Source organism: Haematobia irritans, chromosome 4 (genome assembly GCF_050003625.1).
Source record: "Haematobia irritans isolate KBUSLIRL chromosome 4, ASM5000362v1, whole genome shotgun sequence".
Taxonomy (NCBI): Eukaryota; Metazoa; Arthropoda; class Insecta; order Diptera; family Muscidae; genus Haematobia; species Haematobia irritans.
This window is the reverse complement of record NC_134400.1, coordinates 11103607-11127726: the sequence shown is the minus strand read 5'-3', so window position 1 is coordinate 11127726 and position 24120 is coordinate 11103607. Positions and strand designations below refer to the sequence as shown.

The window sequence follows — 24120 nt, the reverse complement described above, 5'->3', positions numbered from 1 at the left end:
CGTTCGATGCTAACAAACTTTTTGTTGCCAAAAATGGAAGAACTGAACTTGGTTGACATGTGGTTTCAACAAGATGGCGCTACATGCCACACAGCTCGCGATTCTATGGCCATTTTGAGGGAAAACTTCGGAGAACAATTCATCTCAAGAAATGGACCGGTAAGTTGGCCACCAAGATCATGCGATTTGACGCCTTTAGACTATTTTTTGTGGGGCTACGTCAAGTCTAAAGTCTACAGAAATAAGCCAGCAACTATTCCAGCTTTGGAAGACAACATTTCCGAAGAAATTCGGGCTATTCCGGCCGAAATGCTCGAAAAAGTTGCCCAAAATTGGACTTTCCGAATGGACCACCTAAGACGCAGCCGCGGTCAACATTTAAATGAAATTATCTTCAAAAAGTAAATGTCATGGACCAATCTAACGTTTCAAATAAAGAACCGATGAGATTTTGCAAATTTTATGCGTTTTTTTTTAAAAAAAAGTTATCAAGCTCTTAACAAATCACCCTTTATGCCTATATTCATAATAATCTACTGTAGGTTTATCGAAGGAATTTGTATGGTAATAGTAGGTTTAAAGTTTATGTTAACTTTTATGAATATGGGGGTTAGTGTTTAATGATTCAAATCTATGTGAACTTTAACATACCCAAACTTTAACTTTATTGGTAGTTGATAAGACCTAATTTTTATCTTTCAATTGCTGTAGGGTCATTACACGTTTTTGGGAAAACAAACCAATTACAGAGCTATTAAAATTCCAATAACTTGATCGAATACAATACTCATTATGATGAATCTGCCATGATTTATTTCATTCATCATTGGAAGCAAAACAACACATCAGTCTTCTAAATCGAGTTTATTTTTGCAGCAAATTATTTTTGCAATATGAATTTGTCCCACTACAATTTTGTCTATATTCTAATAATTGGCTTATTCACAGGCATCCTGTTTGTGACCTCGAAGAAACCATCTGTGGTTATAACTAAATTTATATGTGAAAGTATGGACAGAGCTTATTTTATAGTGAAAAATGTCACATTGTCGAAGGATGCTAATGGTGATAGTGTGATGAATGCTCAAGTTCAACCATTGAAAAATTTAGAAAATGTCTTGGTAAGAATTTGTGAGCAAAGAATATCATATGATTGTTAATTGGACTAACGGTTTTGTTTTTAAGATAAAAATAGTGATGATGAGAAAAGTAAGAGAATCTTATCAACCATATTTTGTAGAAGCCACATTGAATTTTTGTGATTTTCTCAAAGATCATAAAAATCAAATTCCATGGAGCATATTTTATCAGAGATTACTGGTGTTTACGAATATGAATCATACGTGTCCCTATAATGTAAGTAGACAGCTATATTATTTTCAAAAAATAATTTCGTTTTTATTTTTAATTTATAGCATGATCTTATATTGAAGGATTTCAAAATTGTAATTGGTGACTTTAACTTGGTTCCATTGCCCAAAGGCCAATATGCTTTTGCTATGAAGTTCTTTGTGGAAAAGATCTTAAAATTTAAAAGTGAATTTTATTTTCAAAGATTCTATTGAAAAAAAGTATAATTTAATGCTAATGGAAGAATAAAAAATATATACATGGCATATAATTGAGCCTCAGTAATGGATTGTGATTCGACTTAAATGTGGGTATCTTTAGATGAACTAGAATTGTGTTTGACTAAGGTCAACTTGACTTAAATAATTTTGAAGAAATACATTTTTGAAAAATGTTCTATAGAAATAAATATTTGACAAAATGTTCTATAGAAATAAAATTTTGACAAAATTTTCTATAGAAATAGAATTTTGAAAAAATTTTCTATAGAAATAAAATTTTGAAAAAATTTTCTATTGAAATAAAATTTTGAAAAAATTTTCTATAGAAATAAAATTTTGAAAAAATTTTCTATAGAAATACAATTTTGACAAAATTTTCCATAGAAATTCAATTTTGATAAAATTTTCTATGGTTAGGTTAGGTTAGGTGGCAGCCCGATGTATCAGGTGAAATTCTCTTTTATCTCTGAGTGCTGCCCGATTCCATTTTAAGCTCTCTGACAAGAGACCTCCTTTTTATAGCCGAGTCCGAACGGTGTTCCACATTGCAGTGAAACCACTTAGAGAAGCTTTGACACCCTCAGAAATGTCACCATCATTACTAAGGTGAGATAATCCACCGCAGAATTTTTTTTGGTGTTCTGTCGAAGCAGGAGTCGAACCCACGACCTTGTGTATGCAAAGCGGGCATGCTAATCATTGCACCACAGTGACTCCCTAATAGAAATAAAATTTTGACATAATTTTCTATTGAAATACAATTTTGATACAATTTTCTACAGAAATAAAATTTTGACAAAATTTTCTATAGAAATAAAATTTTGACAAAATTTTCTGTATAAACAAAATTTTGACAAAATTTTCTGTATAAAAAAATTTGATAGAATTTTCCATAGAAATAAAATTTTGACAAAATTTTCTGTATAAATAAAATTATGATCGAATTTTCCATAGAAATAAAATTTTGACAAAATTTTCTATAGAAATAAAATTTTGAAAAAATTTTCTATAGAAATAAAATGTTGACAAAATTTTCTATAGAAATAAAATTTTGACAAAATTTTCTATAGAAATACAATTTTGATAAAATTTTCTATGGAACTAAAATTTTGATAAAATTTCTAATAGAAATAAAATTTTGACAGAATTTTCCGTAGAATAAAAATGTTCTAAAGAAAAAAAATTCTATAGAAATAAAATTTTGACAAATTTTTCAATAGAAATAAAATTTTGAGAAATTTTTCTTTAGAAATAAAATTTTGACAAAATTTTCTATAGAAACAAAATTAACAAAAAAAAATTCTTTAGAATTAAAATTTTGAGGAAAATTTTCTATAGAAATTTTTGTTTAGGAAAATTTTCTATAGAAATAAAATTTGAATATTTTTTTTTTAAGTTTTCCATAGAAATAAAATTTTGACAAAATTTTCTATAGAAATAAATATTTGAGAAAAATTTCTATAGACAGAAAATTTTCGTAAAATTTTCTATAGAAATAAAATGTTGATATTATTTTATATGAAAATAAAATTTTGACAAATTTTTTTGGTGTTCTGTTGAAGCAGGAGTCGAACCCACGAAGTTGTGTATGCAAGGCGGGCATGCTAACCATTGCACCACAGTGACTCCCTAATAGAAATAAAATTTTGACATAATTTTCTATACAAACACAATTTTGATAAAATTTTCTACAGAAATAAAATTTTGACATAATTTTCTATAGAAATACAATTTTGATAACATTTTCTATAGAAATAAAATTTTGACAAAATTTTCTGTATAAACAAAATTTTGACAAAATTTTCTGTATAAAAAAATTTGATAGAATTTCCATAGAAATAAAATTTTGACAAAATTTTCTATAGAAATAAAATTCTCACAAAATTTTCTGTATAAATAAAACTATGATAGAATTTTCCATAGAAATAAAATTTTGACAAAATTTTTTATAGAAATAAAATTTTGAAAAAATTTTCTATAGAAATAAATTGTTGACAAAATTTTCTATAGAAATAAAATTTTGACAAAATTTTCTATAGAAATACAATTTTGATAAAATTTTCTATAGAAATAAAATTTTGACAGATTTTACAATAGAAATAAAATTTTGACAGAATTTTCCGTAGAATAAAAATTTTCTAAAAAAAAAGAAATTCTATAGAAATAAAATTTTGACAAATTTTTCAATAGAAATAAAATTTTGAGAAATTTTTCTTTAGAAATAAAATTTTGACAAAATTTTCTACAGAAATAAAATTAAAAAAAAAAAAAAACTTCTTTAGAATTAAAATTTTGAGGAAAATTTTCTACAGAATTTTTTTTTTATTACTGTTGTTTTTTAAATTTTCCATAGAAATAAAATTTTGAGAAAATTTTCTATAAAAATAAATATTTGAGAAAAATTTCTATAGAAAGAAAATTTTCGTAAAATTTTCTATAGAAATAAAATGTTGATATTATTTTATATGAAAACAAAATTTTGACACATTTTTCCATAGAAATAAAATTTTAAAAAAATTTTTAATAGATATAAAAATTTTAACAAAATTTTCTATAGAAATACAATATTAACACAATTTTTCAAAGAAACAAAATTTTGACAAAATTTTCTATAGAAATAAAATTTTGACAAAATTTTTCATAGAAATACAATTGTGACAAAATTTTCTATAGAAATAAAATTTGGACAAATTTGGTGAATTTTGACTATCTAAAGTTGCTTCATATCGGTTCATAATTAACTGAATTGGCTTATATAGGTATTTAATCTTTTTTTGTCCAATATGGAAGACAGTTTTTTATACCCTGATTTTTTTGACCCTCCACCATAGGATGGGGGGTATATTAACCCTCTAATGCCCAATTTTTTTTGCCAGCTGATTAAATATTCAATGTTAATGACACAAAAGCAAGAAAACGAAACAAGAAAAATGTATGCGGTAAAATTCAGCATATGATGCAAAGCCTCTTGAACAGATTTTACTAAGTTTTCTTTTCATTGTACCCATTTTTGTTGCCTTAAGGTGGGTTTTACTAAAAACTTACTGATTTTACGAAGCCCGCCTAAAGGCGGGATTGGGCATTAGAGGGTTAACTTTGTCATTCCGTTTGTAACACATCAAAATATTGCTCTAAGACCCCATATAAAATATATATTCTGGGTCGTGGTGAAATTCTGAGTCGATCTAAGCATGTCCGTCCGTCCGTCTGTTGAAATCACGCTAACTTCCGAACGAAACTAGCTATCGACTTGAAACTTGGCATAAGTAGTTGCTATTGATGTAGGTCAGATGGTATTGTAAATGGGCCATATCACACCACTTTTGCGTATAGCCCCCCATGAAAAAATTGATCGATATCGGTCCATATAGCCCCCATATAAACCGATCCCCAGATTTGACCTCCCAGATTTGACCTCTTCAAGGAACAAAATTCATCCGATCCGATTGAAATTTGGTACATGGTGTTATTATATGGTCTCTAACAATCATGCAAAAATTGGTCCATATCGGTTCATTATTATAAAGGGTGATTTGTTAAGAGCTTGATAACTTTAAAAAAAAAAAAACGCATAAAATTTGCAAAATCTCATCGGTTCTTTATTTGAAACGTTAGATTGGTCCATGACATTTACTTTTTGAAGATAATTTCATTTAAATGTTGACCGCGGCTGCGTCTTAGGTGGTCCATTCGGAAAGTCCAATTTTGGGCAACTTTTTCGAGCATTTCGGCCGGAATAGCCCGAATTTCTTCGGAAATGTTGTCTTCCAAAGCTGGAATAGTTGCTGGCTTATTTCTGTAAACTTTAGACTTGACGTAGCCCCACAAAAAATAGTCTAAAGGCGTCAAATCGCATGATCTTGGTGGCCAACTTACCGGTCCATTTCTTGAGATGAATTGTTCTCCGAAGTTTTCCCTCAAAATGGCCATAGAATCGCGAGCTGTGTGGCATGTAGCGCCATCTTGTTGAAACCACATGTCAACCAAGTTCAGTTCTTCCATTTTTTGCAACAAAAAGTTTGTTAGCATCGAACGATAGCGATCGCCATTCACCGTAACGTTGCGTCCAACAGCATCTTTGAAAAAATACGGTCCAATGATTCCACCAGCGTACAAACCACACCAAACAGTGCATTTTTCGGGATGCATGGGCAGTTCTTGAACGGCTTCTGGTTGCTCTTCACTCCAAATGCGGCAATTTTGCTTATTTACGTAGCCATTCAACCAGAAATGAGCCTCATCGCTGAACAAAATTTGTCGATAAAAAAGCGGATTTTCTGCCAACTTTTCTAGGGCCCATTCACTGAAAATTCGACGTTGTGGCAGATCGTAAGTCTATTCATGATGAAATGTCAAAGCATACTGAGCATCTTTCTCTTTGACACCATGTCTGAAATCCCACGTGATCTGTCAAATACTAATGCATGAAATCCTAACCTCAAAAGAATCACCCTTTATATAGCCCCCATATAAACCGATCCCCACATTTGACCGCCGAAAAATGTTGATACGTAGTATTAGTATGTGGTCTCTAACAACCATGCAAAAATTGGTCCATATCTCCAAAAATAATCTACCAAAATTTTATTTCTAAAGAAAATTTTGTCAAAATTTTATTTCTATAGAAAATTTTGTCAAACTGAATTATATTTAATGGGCTTTTTTGTTTGTTTTTTTGTTTAATATATACCCCGTATGGACTTACTTACAATTTAGAAAACGGTGTTAAGAAATTTTAAGATACCTTGCGATCGGCAAGTTTTACCGCAACCCAAGTAATTCCATTGTGGATGACACAATACAAAGGCTTCGGCCTGGCCGAACTTACGGCCGTATATACTTGTTTCATGTTAAATTTCTCAGTTATCTGTTCATGTCAATTACAATTGATTAGCAACCGCTATATGAAAACATGGCTGAAGACAAAACCTCTCAAGACAATGAAAATCACAAGGAAAACGAACAAATGGAAAAGGAAAAGTTAATATATAAAACTAATACTTTGGCATATAACTTCCGCAATTAGGCTCAATTCAGTTCTTTTGTTCATCAACAATTGTTAGAGGCAAAGAAGAACAAAACCTTCTAGTAATAGCACCATGGCCACCACAAAAACTCATTATGGTAAAATAGATGTGGCCGTAGGTTTTTTTTGCTCTATCTTTTGGTTGGCGTTTATTGCTGATTTACCAGAAAATTGCAAGAATTACTGTTTGGGAGGGAGTTTTGTAAAGGCAATAATTGGAAAATTGTACATTAAATCGAAATCAATCAGGCGTTGATTTTACTGGCTAATGATGTTGTTGGCGATTGTACAGAGAGTATCCAAGCAGAGGCAAAATAACAAACAAAAAAATGATCCAGAATATACTGACAAAGCCTTATCGGCCATTAGATTTTATTTTAAGGTTTTTGCTTTCTCCTATTGTCTCACTGTATTTTATATTATTTCCTTTCGTAGCAGGAGTTATCTTGAATCTTCTACCCTCTGGTTTCATCTGCTGCGAAAAGTTGTCTATTTCCTAGATTTCATGTCCTTTTTAATCCGTAATCTCCTTTCTGGTCTTTTGCACTTTTCATCCATTGTATCACTTTTCTCCGTTGGTATTGGTTTTAGAGTGTGATAAATTAATGGTGGTCCTATTGTTCTGGTCTAGCGCAGATTTGGTTTCTTTACTATGATTACACAGAAACAAATCGTTATAGGTTGTATAACTCTTACCATAGAATAAGGGGTATATTAACTTTACAATTCCATTTGTAATTGTGTTACATTTCCTGAATGAACTAATTTTAATTAAACATTAAATCCAACAATTCCTTTCGTGATTGAAGCCAAACAATTTTTTCTATGTAGTGTGATATTTTTTATATCTTTGCAGTTTTTTAAACTACCCATTTAGCTGAGACAAGATGAAGAAAAATGCAGCTCACTCACTTTCAGAAATTTCCTATAAATATTAATGAACCTTATTGCATTCGGTAAAATTTCCTCTTTTCTATTTCCTCTATTTCCTAATTAGTCGTTAAAGGCTTTATTTTATAAGATTTTTCGTGCGAAATAACAATGAAAAATGACCTAAAGATCAAGAGAGCGTAAATTTTATTTCGAATGGTTCAGTGCTTATTACAAAAAATTAAAAGGGAATAAGCGTAGGGTGAGTGAAAATAACGATTTTCGAAAATTTTGACAAAATTTTATTTCTATAGGTTAAACACCCTCCTATGGTGGAGGGTGTTTCATCAGGCCACGATGCAAGATACTTATCGAACATTAAAATTTAGTTTAATTTTCCAAAATATTGGAGAGATTTTTTTTCTAGAAAATTTTTCTATAGAAAATTTTGTCAAAATTTTATTTTTATAGAAAATTTTTTCAAAATTTTTTTTCTATAGAAAATTTTGTCAAAATTTTTTTCTATAGAAAATTTTGTAAAAATTTTACCTCCATCAAAAATTTTGAAAAAAGTTTACTTCTATAGAAAATTTTATCAAGATTTTATTTCTATAGAAAATTTTGTCAAACTTTTGTCTCTATAGAAAATGTTGTCAAAATTTTATTTCTATACAAAATTTTGTCAACATTTGATTTTATGGAAAAATTTGCCAACATTTTATTTTATAGAAAAATTTGTCAAAATTTTATTTTTTTTTTTGAAAAATTTGTCAAAATTTTATTTTTATACAAACATTTGTCCAAATCTTATTTCTATAGAAAATTTTGTCCTAATTTTATATCTATAGAAAATTTTGTCAAATTTTATTTTGTATAAAAAGTTTTTGTCGAAATTTCATTTCTATAGAAAATTTATATATATATAGAAAATTTTGTCAAAATTTTATTTCTATATAAAATTTTGTGAAAATTTTATTTCTATAGAAAATTTTGTCAAAAATTTATTTCTAAAGAAAATTTTGTCAAAATTTTATTTCTATAGACAATTTTGTCAAAAAATTTTTTTATAGAAAACTTTGTCAAAATTTTATTATACCCTGCTCCACACTGTGGAACAGGGTATTATAAGATAGTGCATATGTTTGCAACACCCAGAAGGAGACGAGATAGACACATGGTGTCTTTGGCAAATATGCTCAGGGTGGGCTCCTGAGTCGATATAGCCATGTCCGTCTGTCCGTCTGTCCGTGAACACATTTTGTAATCAAAGTCTAGGTCGCAGTTTTAGTCCAATCGACTTCAAATTTGGCACAAGCATGTGTTTTGGCTCAGAATAGATCCGTATTGATTTTGGAAGAAATCGGTTCAGATTTAGATATAGCTCCCATATATATATTTCGCCCGATATGGACTTATATGGCCTCAGAAGCCAGAGTTTTCCTCTAATTTGCTTAAGATTTTGCACAAGCAGAACAACTAGCACTATAGTCAAGTGTGCCAAATTTTATTGAAATCGGTTCAGATTTAGATATAGCTCCCATATATATCTTTCGCCCGATATGGACTAATACGGTCCCAGAAGCCAGAGTTTTACCCCAATTTGGTTGAAATTTTGCACAGGGAGTAGAATTAGCATTGTAGTCATGCGTGCCAAATTTGGTTGAAATCGGTTCAGATTTATATATAGCTCCCATATATAGCTTTCGCCCGATTTACACTCATATGACCACAGAGGCCAATTTTTTGCTCCGATTTAATTGAAATTTTGCACAGGGAGTAGAATTAGCATTGTAGCTATGCGTGCCAAATTTGGTTGAAATCGGTTCAGATTTAGATATAGCTCCAATATATAGCTTTCGGCCGATTTACACTCATAAGACCACAGAGGCCAATTTTTTGCTCCGATTTAGTTGAAATTTTGCACAGAGAGTAGAATTAGCATTGTTGCTATGCGTGCCAAATTTGGTTGAAATCGGTTCAGATTTAGATATATCTCCCATATATAGCTTTCGCCCGATTTACACTCATATGACCACAGAGGCCAATTTTTAACTCCGATTTAGTTGAAATTTTACACAGGGAGTAGAATTAGCATTGTTACTATGCGTGCCAAATTTGGTTGAAATCGGTTCAGATTTAGATATAGCTCCCATATATATGTTTTTCTGATTTCGACAAAAATGGTCAAAATACTAACATTTTCCTTGTAAAATCGCCACTGCTTAGTCGAAAAGTTGTAAAAATGACTCTAAATTTCCTAAACTTCTAATACATATATATCGAGCGATAAATCATAAATAAACTTTTGCGAAGTTTCCTTAAAATTGCTTCAGATTAAAATGTTTCCCATATTTTTTACTAACATTATGTTCCACCCTAGTGCATTAGCCTACTTAAATTTTGAGTCTATAGATTTTGTAGAAGTCTATCAAAATATGTCCAGAGCGAGTGATATTTAAATGTATGTATTTGGGACAAACCTTTATATATAGCCCCCTACACATTTGACGGATGTGGTATGGTATCGAAAATTTAGATCTACAAGGTGGTGCAGGGTATAATATAGTCGGCCCCGCCCGACTTTAGACTTTCCTTACTTGTTTTTATAGAAAATTTTGCCAAAATTTTATTTCTATACACAATTTTGTCAAAATGTTTTTTTTTCTATAGAAAATTTTGTCAAAATTTTTTTCTATAGAAAATTTTGTAAAAATATTACTTCCATAAAAAATTTTGACAACATTTTACTTCTATAGAAAATTTTATCAAAATGTTATTTTGATAGAAAATTTTATCAAGATTTTATTTCTATAGAAAATTTTGTCAAAATTTTATTTTTATAGAAAATTTTGTTAAAATTTTATTTTAAAAGAAAATTTTGTCAAAATTTTATTTCTAAAGAAAATTGCGTCAAAATTTTATTTCTATAGAAAATTTTGTCAGCACTTTATTTCTATAGAAAATTTTGTTAAAATGTTATTTCTATAGAAAATTTTGTCGAAAATTATTTCTGCAGAAAATTTTTGTCAACATTTTATCTCTATAGAAAATGTTGTCAAAATTTTATTTCTATAGAAAATTTTGTCAAAATTTTTTTCTATAGTGACTTTGTCAAAATATTTTTTTCTATACAAAAGTTTGTCAACATTCTATTTTATAAAAAAATTTGTCAACATTTTGTTTTATAGAAAAATTTGTTAAAATTTTATTTCTGTAGAAACTTTTGTTAAAATTTTATTTCTAAAGGAAATTTTGTCAACATTTTATTTCTATAGAAAATTTTGTCCAAATTTTATATCTATAGAAAATTTTGTTAAATTTTATTTCGTATAAAAAGTTTTTGTCGAAATTTTTTTCTATAGTAAATTTTGTCAAAATTTTATTTCTATAGAAAATTTTGCCAAAAAAATTGTTTTATAGAAAATTTTGTCAAAATTTTATTTTTATAGAAAAGTTTGTCAAAATTGTATTTTTATAAAACATTTTGTCAAAATTTTGTTTCTATAGAAACTTTTGTTAAAATTTTATTTCTAAAGAAAATTTTGTCAAAATTTTATTTCTAAAGAAAATTTTGTCAAAATTTTATTTCCATAGAAAATTTTGTTAACATTTTTAAAATTTTGTTAAAATTTTATTTCTATAGAAACTTGTGTTAAAATTTTATTTCTAAAGAAAATTTTGTCAACACTTTATTTCTATAGAAAATTTTGTGAAAATTTTATTTCTATAGAAAATTTTGTCGAAAATTTATTTCTAAAGAAAATTTTGTCAAAATTTTATTTCTATAGACAATTTTGTGAAAATTTTGTCAAAAATTTATTTTTATAGAAAACTTAGTTAAAATTCTATTTCTATAGAAAATTTTGTCGAAACACCCTCCACCATAGGATGGTGGTGTTTCATCAATAGAAAAATTTTGACAAAATTTTTGTATAGAAATTTTTGTCAAATTGTTTTTTTTTTATAGAAAATTTTGTCAAAATTTTATTTCTATAGAAAATGTTGTTGAAAATATATTTGTGAAAATTTTATTTCTATGGAAATTTTGTCAAAATTTTATTTGTATAGAAAATTTATAAAAATTTCATTTCTATACAAAATTTTGTCAACACTTCATTTCTATAGAAAATTTTGTTAAAAATTTATTTTTATAGAAAACTTAGTTAAAATTTTATTTTTATAGAAAATTTTGTCGAAACACCCTCCGCCATCCAATGGTGGAGGGTGTTTCATCAATAGAAAAATTTTGATAAAATTTTTCTATAGAATTTCTATTTGTCAAATTGTTTTTTTTTATAGAAAATTTTGTCAAAATTTTGTTTCTATAGAAAAATTTGTCATATTTTGTTTATATATTTCTATACTTGATTAAAACTTATTTTCTTTAAAAATTTTGGCTAAAATTTAACTTCTGTAGAAAATGTTGTCAAAATTTTATTTCTATAGAAAATTTTACCAACATTTGATTTCTATAGAAAATTTTGTAAATTTTTTTTTATAGAAAACTTTGTTAAAATTTTATTTCTACAGAAAATCTTGTCGAAACACCCTCCGCCCTCCGCCATTCTATGGTGGAGGGTGTTTCATCAGGCCACGATGCAAGATACTTATCGAACATTGCAATTTAGTTTAATTTTCCAAAATATTGGAGAGATTTTTTTGTTTCAGTATACCCAAAATGTTTTGCTTATATATGGATAAATTACAAAACTAGTTCAAAAATTTATATGGTCTTTATACCCTGTGCCACACTGTGGAACAGGGTATTATAAGTTAGTGCATATGTTTGTAACACCCAGAAGGAGACGAGATAGATACATGTTGTCTTTGGCAATAATGCTCAGGGTGGGTCCCTGAGTCGATATTACCATGTCCGTCTGTCCGTCTGTGAACACATTTTTGTGATCAAAGTCTAGGTCGCAATTTAAGTCCAATCCTTCAAATTTGGCACATGTTCCTACTTTGGATCAGAATAGAACTCTATTGATTTTGGAAGTCAACGGTTCAGATTTAGATATAGCTCCCATATATATCTTTCGCCCGATATGCACTAATATGGACCCAGCGGCCAGAGTTTTATACCGATTTGCTTGAAATTTTGTACAAGCATAACATTTAGTCGTATAGTCAAGTGTGCAAAATTTGATTGAAATCGGTTCAGATTTAGATATAGCTCCCGATATGGACTTATATGGCCCCAAAAGCCAGATTTTTGGCCGAATTTGGTTGAAATTTTGCACTAGGAGTACAATTAGTAGTATAGTCAAGTGTGCAAAATTTGATTTAAATCGGTTCTTTCGCCCGATATGGACTAATATGGTCCTAAAAGCCAGAGTTTTGGCCCAATTTGGTTGAAATCGATTCAGATTTAGATATAGCTCCCATATATATCTTTCGCCCGATATGCACTTATATGGACCCAGAGGCCAGAGTTTTATCCCGATTAGCTTGAAATTTTGCACAAGGAGTACAATTGGTAGTATAGTCCTGTGTGCCAAATTTGATTGAAATCGGTTCAGATTTAGATATAGCTTCCATATATATTTTTCGCCCGATATGGACTTATATGGCCCCAGAAGCCAGAGTTTTGGCCCAATTTGGTTGAAATTTTGCACTAGGAGTACAATTAATAATATATATCTTTCGCCCGATATGGACTTATATGGCCCCAAAAGCCAGATTCTTGGCCCAATTTGGTTGAAATTTTGCACTAGGAGTACAATTAATAATATAGTCATGTGTGCCAAATTTGATTGAAATCGGTTCAGATTTAGATATAGCTCCCATATATATGTTATTCTGATTTCGACAAAAATGGTCAAAATACCAACATTTTCCTTGTAAAATCGCCACTGCTTAGTCGAAAAGTTGTAAAAATGACTCTAATTTTCCTAAACTTCTAATACATATATATCGAGCGATAAATCATAAATAAACTTTTGCGAAGTTTCAATAAAATTGCTTCAGATTTAAATGTTTCCCACATTTTTTACTAAAATTGTGTTCCACCCTAGTACATTAGCCAGCTTAAATTTTGAGTCTATAGATTTTGTAGAAGTCTATCAAATTCTGTCCAAATCGAGTGATATTTAAATGTATGTATTTGGGACAAACCTTTATATATACCACCCAACACATTTGACGGATGTGATATGGTATCGAAAATTTAGATCTACAAAGTGGTGCAGGGTATAATATAGTCGGCCCCGCCCGACTTTAGACTTTCCTTACTTGTTTTAATAGAAAATTTTGTCAAAATTTTATTTCTATACACAATTTTGTCAAAATGTTTTTTTTTTCTATAGAAAATTTTGTCAAAATTTTTTTCTATAGAAAATTTTGTAAAAATATTACTTCCATAAAAAATTTTGACAACATTTTACTTCTATAGAAAATTTTATCAAAATTTTATTTTTATAGAAAATTTTATCAAGATTTTATTTCTATAGAAAATTTTGTCAAAATTTTATTTTTATAGAAAATTTTGTTAAAATTTTATTTTAAAAGAAAATTTTGTCAAAATTTTATTTCTAAAGAAAATTGCGTCAAAATTTTATTTCTATAGAAAATTTTGTCAGCACTTTATTTCTATAGAAAATTTTGTTAAAATGTTATTTCTATAGAAAATTTTGTCGAAAATTTATTTCTGCAGAAAATTTTTGTCAACATTTTATCTCTATAGAAAATGTTGTCAAAATTTTATCAATTTTATCAATTGCCTGTTTCATTATCAGGCTAACATGAAATATAAAATTTTATTTCTACAGAAAATTTTGTCAAAATTTTTTTCTATAGTGACTTTGTCAAAATATTTTTTTCTATACCAAAGTTTGTCAACATTCTATTTTATAAAAAAAATTTGTCAACATTTTGTTTTATAGAAAAATTTGTTAAAATTTTATTTCTATAGAAACTTTTGTTAAAATTTTATTTCTAAAGGAAATTTTGTCAACATTTTATTTCTATAGAAAATTTTGTCCAAATTTTATATCTATATAAAATTTTGTTAAATTTTATTTCGTATAAAAAGTTTTTGTCGAAATTTTTTTTTTTCTATAGTAAATTTTGTCAAAATTTTATTTCTATAGAAAATTTTGTCAAAAAATTGTTTTATAGAAAATTTTGTCAAAATTTTATTTTTATAGAAAATTTTGTCAAAATTGTATTTTTAAAGAACATTTTGTCAAAATTTTATTTCTATAGAAACTTTTGTTAAAATTTTATTTCTAAAGAAAATTTTGTCAAAATTTTATTTCTAAAGAAAATTTTGTCAAAATTTTATTTCTATAGAAAATTTTGTTAACATTTTATTTTTATAGAAAAATTTTTAAAATTTTGTTAAAATTTTATTTCTATAGAAACTTTTGTTAAAATTTTATTTCTAAAGAAAATTTTGTCAACACTTTATTTCTATTGAAAATTTTGTGAAAATTTTATTTCTATAGAAAATTTTGTCGAAAATTTATTTCTAAAGAAAATTTTGTCAAAATTTTATTTCTATAGACAATTTTGTGAAAATTTTATTTCTATAGAAAATTTTGTCAAAAATTTATTTTTATAGAAAACTTAGTTAAAATTCTATTTCTATAGAAAATTTTGTCGAAACACCCTCCACCATAGGATGGTGGTGTTTCATCAATAGAAAAATTTTTACAAAATTTTTGTATAGAAATTTTTGTCAAATTGTTTTTTTTTTTATAGAAAATTTTGTCAAAATTTTATTTCTATAGCAAATGTTGTTGAAAATATATTTGTGAAAATTTTATTTCTATGGAAATTTTGTCAAAATTTTATTTGTATAGAAAATTTATAAAAATTTCATTTCTATACAAAATTTTGTCAACACTTCATTTCTATAGAAAATTTTGTTAAAAATTTATTTTTATAGAAAACTTAGTTAAAATTTTATTTTTATAGAAAATTTTGTCGAAACATCCTCCGCCATCCAATGGTGGAGGGTGTTTCATCAATAGAAACATTTTGATAAAATTTTTCTATAGAATTTCTATTTGTCAAAGTGTTTTTTTTATAGAAAATTTTGTCAAAATTTTGTTTCTATAGAAAAATTTTTCATATTTTGTTTATATATTTCTATATTTGATTAAAACTTATTTTCTTTAAAAATTTTGGCTAAAATTTAACTTCTGTAGAAAATGTTGTCAAAAATTTTATTTCTATAGAAAATTTTGTCAACATTTTATTTCTATAGAAAATTTTGTAAATTATTTTTTATAGAAAACTTAGTTAAAATTTTATTTCTATAGAAAATTTTGTCGAAACACCCTCCGCCCTCCGCCCACCGCCCTCCGCCCTCCGCCCTCCTCCATTCTATGGTGGAGGGTGTTTTATCAGGTCACGATGCAAGATACTTATCGAACATTGCAATTTAGTTTAATTTTCCAAAATATTGGAGAGATTTTTTAGTTTCAGTATACCCAAAATGTTTTGCTTATATATAGATAAATTACAAAACTAGTTCAAAAATTCATATGGTCTTTTGAAAATAAAACTGCACTTTCAATTTAAGTATTTTTCCATCGAGCACTTTCATTACAAAAGTATATTGCCCATTGGGTAGGGGTACAAAAGCAAAATCATCTGTATTAATTTTGAAATCTTTTAGAATCATATCATGCTATTGGAAAATAGAAAATAGGGTACCAATAATTTAAATTAAGTTTAAATATTTCACATATTTACATTGTAGGGACAAGAGTGATTTATATTGGTGTACACGGTTATCCTGTCATATATAATACCCCAAGGTATTTGATGCTTATGATCTTTTAGAAAACCACAAAAATTCACTGTTGTTTCTAAGAAAAACGGTTGATAGCTTTTTCTTACTTTTCTCATTAACACTAGTTTGATCTACATGAGAGAATAGATTTTTTAAAAATGAATTTTTATTTTGCTTGAATTGAATTACTTTCATACCCATATATTGTCAGTAGTTTTCAATGGTTGTATACAACCATTTATGACTCTTGTATTTCCCGAATCGCCTGCCAATGAACAATTTTTGATTTTAAAATAGGTGTGGTCGAAATTTTCACATTTTATATCGGTTATTACTACCGATGCTCGTTTGACGCCTATTATAGGATATGACAGATATGCAATACTCAGTATATGTAGGAACTCTATTCGTAGCCACTCCATATTTGAATAAGATGATTGATGGAATTATTGGATATATCTCTATATAGTCATTCGTTACGGCAATTAGGTGCTTGAAAATCATGCCATTTAATTATACTTAATTGTTTCCTTTCCAAGTCACCCCTTAATGCATGGCATCTTTTCAATAATGCATGGATTTGACTTAAATAAAATTAATGTATTTTTCGTAGTCACCAATAAAATGTTAGGAGCCCAAGGTGAAAACAGAAAATTGGCTAAGACGAACGCTATTGGGCTAAAAAAAAAGATATTTGATATTCAATAAATTAAATAATACTTTTCTGATATTTTTGGATTTTCAACTACTATTTAAGAAATGCAAAAATTAACTAAAAGCAAGTATATACGGCCGTAAGTTCGGCCAGGCCGAATTTTATGTACCCTCCACCATGGATTGCGTAGAAACTTCTACTAAAGACAGTCATCCACAATCGAATTACTTGGGTTGCGGTAACACTTGTCGATGGCAAGGTATCTTAAGACTACCTAACACCGTCTTCTAAATTGCAAGGTAGTCCATACGTGGTATATATTAAACTAAACAATTATATTCGACCGTAAGCTCGGCCAGGTCGAATCTTATGTACCCTCCAAAATGGATTGCGTAGAAACTTCTACGAAAAACTGTCATCCACAATCGAATTACTTGGGTAGTGGTATCTTAACCCTTAAATGCACACTGTATCTTTTAATATACAACCAGAAAAATTCTTACGTCTTAAAACGTTGGCCGAATTCTATGAAATCAAATTTGTTGCATTTACAACATCATAACGCTATTACTAAAAATATTTTTAGTACTTCTGAGTAATCTGCAGTCAAAATTGAAAATCAAATTTTAACCAAAAATTCAAAAAACTGCAGATTGGAAGTTAAATAATATTTACCATAAATGAGAGTAATGTTGGTAAAAAAAAACTGTGTAGTGTAAAAATATCTCTATTCTCTATTATCTATTACAATTAAATTGTTTATTTGTAAATACCATTTTTTTTACCATTTTGCATATTTTATATTTTTTTCGGAGGAATCGGTGATCTTGTGCATTTAAAGGTAAAAACTTCTTAACATCGTTTTCTAAATTGTGAGTTTGTCCATACGTGGTATATATTAGACAAAAAAGTTATGTACAGGTAAGTTTACAAATAATTTTTGTGTGATTGGGGATCGATTTATATATAACTATAGACCGATATGGACCTAGTTAGGCATGGTTGTTAACGACAATATATTTGCCTCCTTCAAGAGGCTCCACAACCAAATCTGGGGATCGGTTTATATGGGGGCTATACATAATTATGGACCGATTTCAAACAATTTTTGCATGGGTGTTTAAGGTTATATTAACACCACTTACCAAATTTCAACTGAATCAGATGAATTTTGGTCTTCCAAGAGGCTCCGGAGGTCAAATCTCGTAATCGGTTAATATGGGGCTATATATAATTATGGATCGATGTGGACCAATTTTCGCATGGTTGTTAGAGATCATATGCGGACACCTTGTACCAAATTTCAGCCGGATCTCTTAGAGGCTCCGCAAGCCAAATCTGGGGATCGGTTTATATAGGGGCTATATATAATTATGGGCCGATGTGGACCACCTTTTGCATGGTTGTAAGAGATCATATGCGGACACCTTGTACCAAATTTCAGCCGGATCGGACGAAATTTGCTCCTTTTAGAGGCTCCGCAAGCCTAATCTGGGGATCGGTTTATATGGGGGCTATATATAATTATGGGCCGATGTGGACCACCTTTTGCATGGTTGTTAGAGACCATATACTACCACCATGTGCCAAATTTCAACCGGATCGGATGAAATTTGCTTTTCTTAGAGGTTCCGCAAGGCAAATCTGGGGATCGGTTTAAATGGAGCCTATATATAATTATTGCCCGATTTCGACCAATTTTTGCATGGGTATTTGAGGCCATATATTAACACCACGTTCCAAATTTCAACTGAATCAGATGAATTTTGGTCTTCCAAGAGGCTCCGGAGGTCAAATCTGGTTATCGGTTTATATAGGGGCTATATATAATTATGGACCGATGTGGACCAATTTTTGCATGGTTGTTAGATACCATATACTAACACCATGTATCAAATTTCAGCTGGATCGGATGAAATTTGCTTCTCTTAGCGGCCTCGCAAGCCACATCGGGGGATCGGTTTATATGGGGGCTATATATAATTATAGACCTATATGGACCAATTTTTTGCATGGTAGTTAGAGACCATATACTAACACCATATGCCAAATTTCAGCCGGATCGGATGAAATTTGCTTCTCTTAGAGGCCTCGCAAGCCAAATCGGGGAATCGGTTTATATTGGGGCTATATATAATTATGGACCGATGTAGACCAATTTTTGCATGGTTGTTAGAGACCATATACTAACGCGATGTACCAAATTTCAGCCGGATCGGATGAAATTTGCTTCTCTTAGAGGCCTCGCAAGCCAAATCGGGGGATCGGTTTATATGGGGGCTATATATAATTATGGACCGATGTGGACAAATTTTTGCATGGTTGTTAGAGACCATATACTAACACCATGTACCAAATTTCAGCCGGATCGGATGAAATTTTCTTTTCTTAGAGGGTCTGCAAATTTGGGGGTACGTTTATATGAGGGCTATACGTAAAAGTGGACCGATTTGGCCCATTTGCAATACCATCCGACCTACATCAATAACAACTACTTGTGCCAAGTTTCAAGTCGATAGCTTGTTTCGTTCGGAAGTTAGAGTGATTTCAACAGACGGACGGACGGACATGCTCAGATCGACTCAGAATTTCACCACGACCCAGAATATATATACCTTATGGGGTCTTCGAGCAATATTTCGATGTGTTACTATGGTGAAGGGTATGAAAAGTAAATTAATAAAAAAATATATATTTCGTTTTGTGTCATTTTGCTCAAATTAGAATGACACCTTTGTTGCGAATACCATTTTTTAGAAACTCTCCATAAAGTCTGATTTGAAAATATGCTTACATGGGAATATATCTTATATACACCGATATGTATATGGGATAGAACACATGACCCTTTGAATGCTACATAGACATGCTAACACAATTGTTCCACAGAGGCTTTTAAATGCACCATAGGGATTGCACAGTCCTATTTCAAACTCTTCAAAATTTATCATACTCCACCTCCTTGCCTTAGTTGCATCAAATAAATTTATTGCAATTCTTATCATAAATGTTTACAAACAACCAAACCAAAGTAAACGAAAAAAAGTTTGACCAAAATGAATGCTTGATTGCAACAAACAAGCAAGACAGGAGAACAGCAACAACAACAACAACAACAACAACAACATTGACAACAGACAAAAACAAAGCGAAGGACCCGAGGTTGATGGGGCCGTTTGGGCTAGCGAACAAAATTGCAATTTATAGCATTTCTCGTCTGGCAAATATTCTCGTCAGTTTTCTCGACCATTTTTTGGATAACTCATGCCACTTCTTTATGTTGAACAAACCATCCGTCCGTGGGAAGTTGAAAAATTTGTTAAAGGGGGTGTAAGATGAAATATATGTAACGTAATGCAAGGCTATATAACATGATAGGCCTGCAACAGCTTAGGTTGAAGAAATTTTCTTTTTTTATTTTACTTTTGCTACGTTGCATTTTATTCTGTTTTTGTTTTTTTTTTTTTTTGCTTTCGCTGCAAATTTTGTTATTTTTGGTGGTGATGCAACATTGCACACATGATGAATTTATAGCACTTTAGAAAAATGTTGCCATGTTAGGGTTATATATACATTTTATTAGAGTCCTTCTACTTCTCCTTGATGGTCTCATTTATGCTAGCAAAATTTTCAAATTCGTTGATGATGGTCGAGAAGCATTTAGTGCAGTGGCAAGGAAAACGATTGTGACAATTCGACTTTGATAAAAGTGACAATTTATATTTTTAGATATATTTGCTGCCACAAAGTTGTGCACTGCATTAAAAGAAACAGCAAAACTCTTATCGAAATTTCCATCAAATAAAACTTACCTACGTTATAGTTATGAGTATCTGAAATTTAAAAATAAAACAAATATTTAGAACAAATTAACTAAAAGGCCATTACTTTATGGTGATAACAAGCAATTACAATGTATTGAAAAAAAAAACAACCTTATGGGAAATAGATCAACCCTAGAACCGCCACAAGACTAGTCGCTGCTATGTATGGACCAGCCCCAGTTCTGGTCAAAACGTATGAAAGCGACCAGTGACTTTAACATGGGTTTGTAATTGACGGTGTAAATTTACATTGCAGGTCCAGTTTTTCCGTAAAAACGGGGGATAATTTGCGTGGAAGTGCTTTGTCTGTGTGCAATTTTTATACCCTCCACCATAGTATGGGGGTATATTAACTTTGTCATTCCGTTTGTAACACATCGAAATATTGCTCTAAGACCCCATAAAGTATATATATTCTGGGTCGTGGTGAAATTCTGAGTCGATCTAAGCATGTCCGTCCGTCCGTCTGTCCGTCTGTCCGTCTGTCCGTCTGTCCGTCCGTCCGTCTGCCCGGCTGTCCGGCTGTCCGTCCGTCTGTGGAAATCACGCTAACTTCCGAACGAAACAAGCTATCGACTTAAAACTTGGCACAAGTAGTTGTTATTGATGTAGGTCGGATGGTATTGAAAATGGGCCATATCGGACCACGTTTAAGTATAGCCCCCATATAAACCGATCCCCAAATTTGGCTTGGGGAGCCTCCCGGAGCAGCAAAATTCATCCGATCCGGTTGAAATTTGGTACGTGGTCTTAGTATACGGTCTCTAACAACCATGCAAAAATTGATCCATATCGGTCCATAATTATATATAGGCCCCATATAAACCGATCCCCAGATTTGACCTCCGGAGACTTTTGGAGGGGCAAAATTCATCCGATCCGGTTGAAATTTGGTACCTGATGTTAGTTTACGGCCTCTCATAACCATGCAAAAATTGATCCATATCGGTCCATAATTATATATAGCCCCCATATAAACCGATCCCCAGATTTGAACTCCGGAGCCTCTTGGAAGAGCAAAATTCATCCGATCCAGTTGAAATTTGGTACATGGTGTTAGTATATGGTCTCTAACAACCATGCAAAAATTGGTCCATATCGGTCCATAATTATATATAGCCCCCATATAAACCGATCCCCAGATTTGACCTCCGGAGCCTTTTGGAGGGGCAAAATTCATCCGATCCGGTTGAAATTTGGTACCTGATGTTAGTTTACGGCCTCTCATAACCATGCAAAAATTGATCCATATCGGTCCATAATTATATATAGCCCCCATATAAACCGATCCCCAGATTTGAACTCCGGAGCCTCTTGGAAGAGCAAAATTCATCCGATCCAGTTGAAATTTGGTACATGGTGTTAGTATATGGTCTCTAACAACCATGCAAAAATTGGTCCATATCGGTCCATAATTATATATAGTTCCCATATAAACCGTCCCCAGATTTGACGTCCGGAACCTCTTGGAGGAGCAAAAGTCATCCGATACGGTTGAAATTTGGTACATTTTGTCAATATATGGCCTCTAACAGCCATGTAAAAATTGGTCCATATCGGTCTTTAGTTATATATAGCCGATGACTTATTACACAAAAATTGGTCCATATCGCCAAAAATAATCTATCAAAACTTTATTTCCATAGAAAATTTTGTCAAATTTTATAACTATAGAAAGTTTTGTCAAAATTTCATTTCTATAGAAAGTTTTGTCAAAAGTTTATTTCTATACAAATGTTTGTCAAAATTTTATTTCCATAGAAAACTTTGTCAAAATTTTATTTCTATAGAAAATTTTGTAATCTACCTAAACTTTATTTCCATAGAAAATTTTGTCAAATTTTATTACTATAGAAAGTTTTGTTAAAATTTCATTTCTATAGAAAGTTTTGTCAAAAGTTTATTTCTATAGAAATGTTTGTCAAAATTTTATTTCTATAGAAAATTTTGTCAACATTTTATTTCTATAGAAATTTTTGTCAAAATTGTATTGCTATAGAAAATTTTGTCAACATTTTACTTCCATAGAAAATTTTGTCAACATTTTATTTCTATAGAAAATTTTTTCAAGTTTTTATTTCTATAGAAAATTTTGTCAAAATTTTATTTCTATAGAAAATTTTGTCAAGGTTTCATTTCTATAGAAAATTTTGTCAAAATTTTATTTCTATAGAAAATTTTGTCAAACTAGATTATATACGTATTTAATCGGCCTTTTTATACCCACCACCATAGAATGGTGACGGGGGTATAATAAGTTTGTCATTCCGTTTGTAACACATCGAAATATCGATTTCCGACTATATAAAGTATATATATTCTTGATCAGGGAGAAATTCTAAGACGATATAACGATGTCCGTCTGTCTGTCTGTCTGTCTGTTGTAATCACTCTACAGTCTTCAATAATGAAGCAATCGTGCTGAAATTTTGCACCAACTCGTCTTTTGTCTGCAGGCAGGTCAAGTTCGAAGATGGGCTATATCGGTCCAGGTTTTGATATAGTCCCCATATAAACAGACCTCCCGATTTGGGGTCTTGGGCTTATAGAAATCGTAGTTTTTATTCAATTTGCCTGAAATTTGAAATCTAGAGGTATTTTATGACCATAAAGAGGTGTGCCAAAAATGGTGAGTATCGGTCCATGTTTTGGTATAGCCCCCATACAGACCGATCTCCCGATTTTATTTCTTGGGCTTATAGAAACCGCAATTTTTATTCAATTTAAATTATAATATTCAATTGGAAATCTAGAGGTACTGTAGGATCACAAATACGTGTGCCAAAACTTGTGAGTATCGGTCCATATTTTGGTATAGCCCCCATATAAACCCATCTCCCGATTTTACTTCTTGGGCTTATAGAAACCACAGTTTTTATTCAATTTAAATTATAATATTCAATTGGAAATCTAGAGGTATTGTAGGACCACAAATACGTGTGCCAAAAATTGTTAGTATCGGTCCATGGTTTGGTATGGTCCCCATATAAAAAGACGTCCCGATTTGGGGTCTTGGGCTTATAGAAACCGTAGCTTTTATCCAATTTGTCTGAAATTGGAAATCTAGAGGTATTTTAGGACCATAAAGAGGTGTGCCGAAAATGGTGAGTATCGGTCCATATTTTGGTATAGCCCCCATATAGACCGATTTCCCGATTTTACTTCTTGATCTTCTAGAATCCGAAGTTTTTATCCTATTTGCCTGAAATTGGAAATCTAGAGGTATTTTCTGCTCATAAAGAGGTGTGCCGAAAACGGTGAGTATCGGTCCATATTTTAGTATAGCCCCCATAAGAACGATCTCCCGATTTAACTCCTTGGGTTTCTAGAAACCGTAGCTTTTATCTGATTTGCCTGAAATTGTAAATATTCTGGTATTTTAGGCTCACAAAAACGTGTATCGGATTAAGTTTTTATCGGTCCATTTGGTAATG

At 30.3% G+C, this 24120-nt stretch overlaps 2 protein-coding genes across 2 annotated transcripts; one reads left to right on the top strand and one right to left on the bottom strand.

The window, feature by feature from the left end:
* The first annotated feature begins 893 nt into the window (after positions 1 to 893).
* LOC142235296 (uncharacterized) lies at positions 894 to 6704 on the top strand. The gene is made up of 4 exons (XM_075306547.1): positions 894 to 1121; positions 1186 to 1356; positions 1416 to 1536; positions 6598 to 6704. The coding sequence occupies exons 1-4, from the start codon at positions 894 to 896 to the stop codon at positions 6702 to 6704; spliced, it is 627 nt and encodes a 208-aa protein (XP_075162662.1).
* A 9248-nt stretch (positions 6705 to 15952) lies between these two features.
* Positions 15953 to 16629, bottom strand: LOC142235295 (uncharacterized). Its single transcript, XM_075306546.1, has 3 exons — positions 16405 to 16629; positions 16168 to 16338; positions 15953 to 16102 (listed from the first exon to the last, which is right to left on the bottom strand). Exons 1-3 carry the CDS (start codon positions 16627 to 16629, stop codon positions 15953 to 15955), a joined length of 546 nt encoding a protein of 181 aa, XP_075162661.1.
* Positions 16630 to 24120: the final 7491 nt, after the last annotated feature.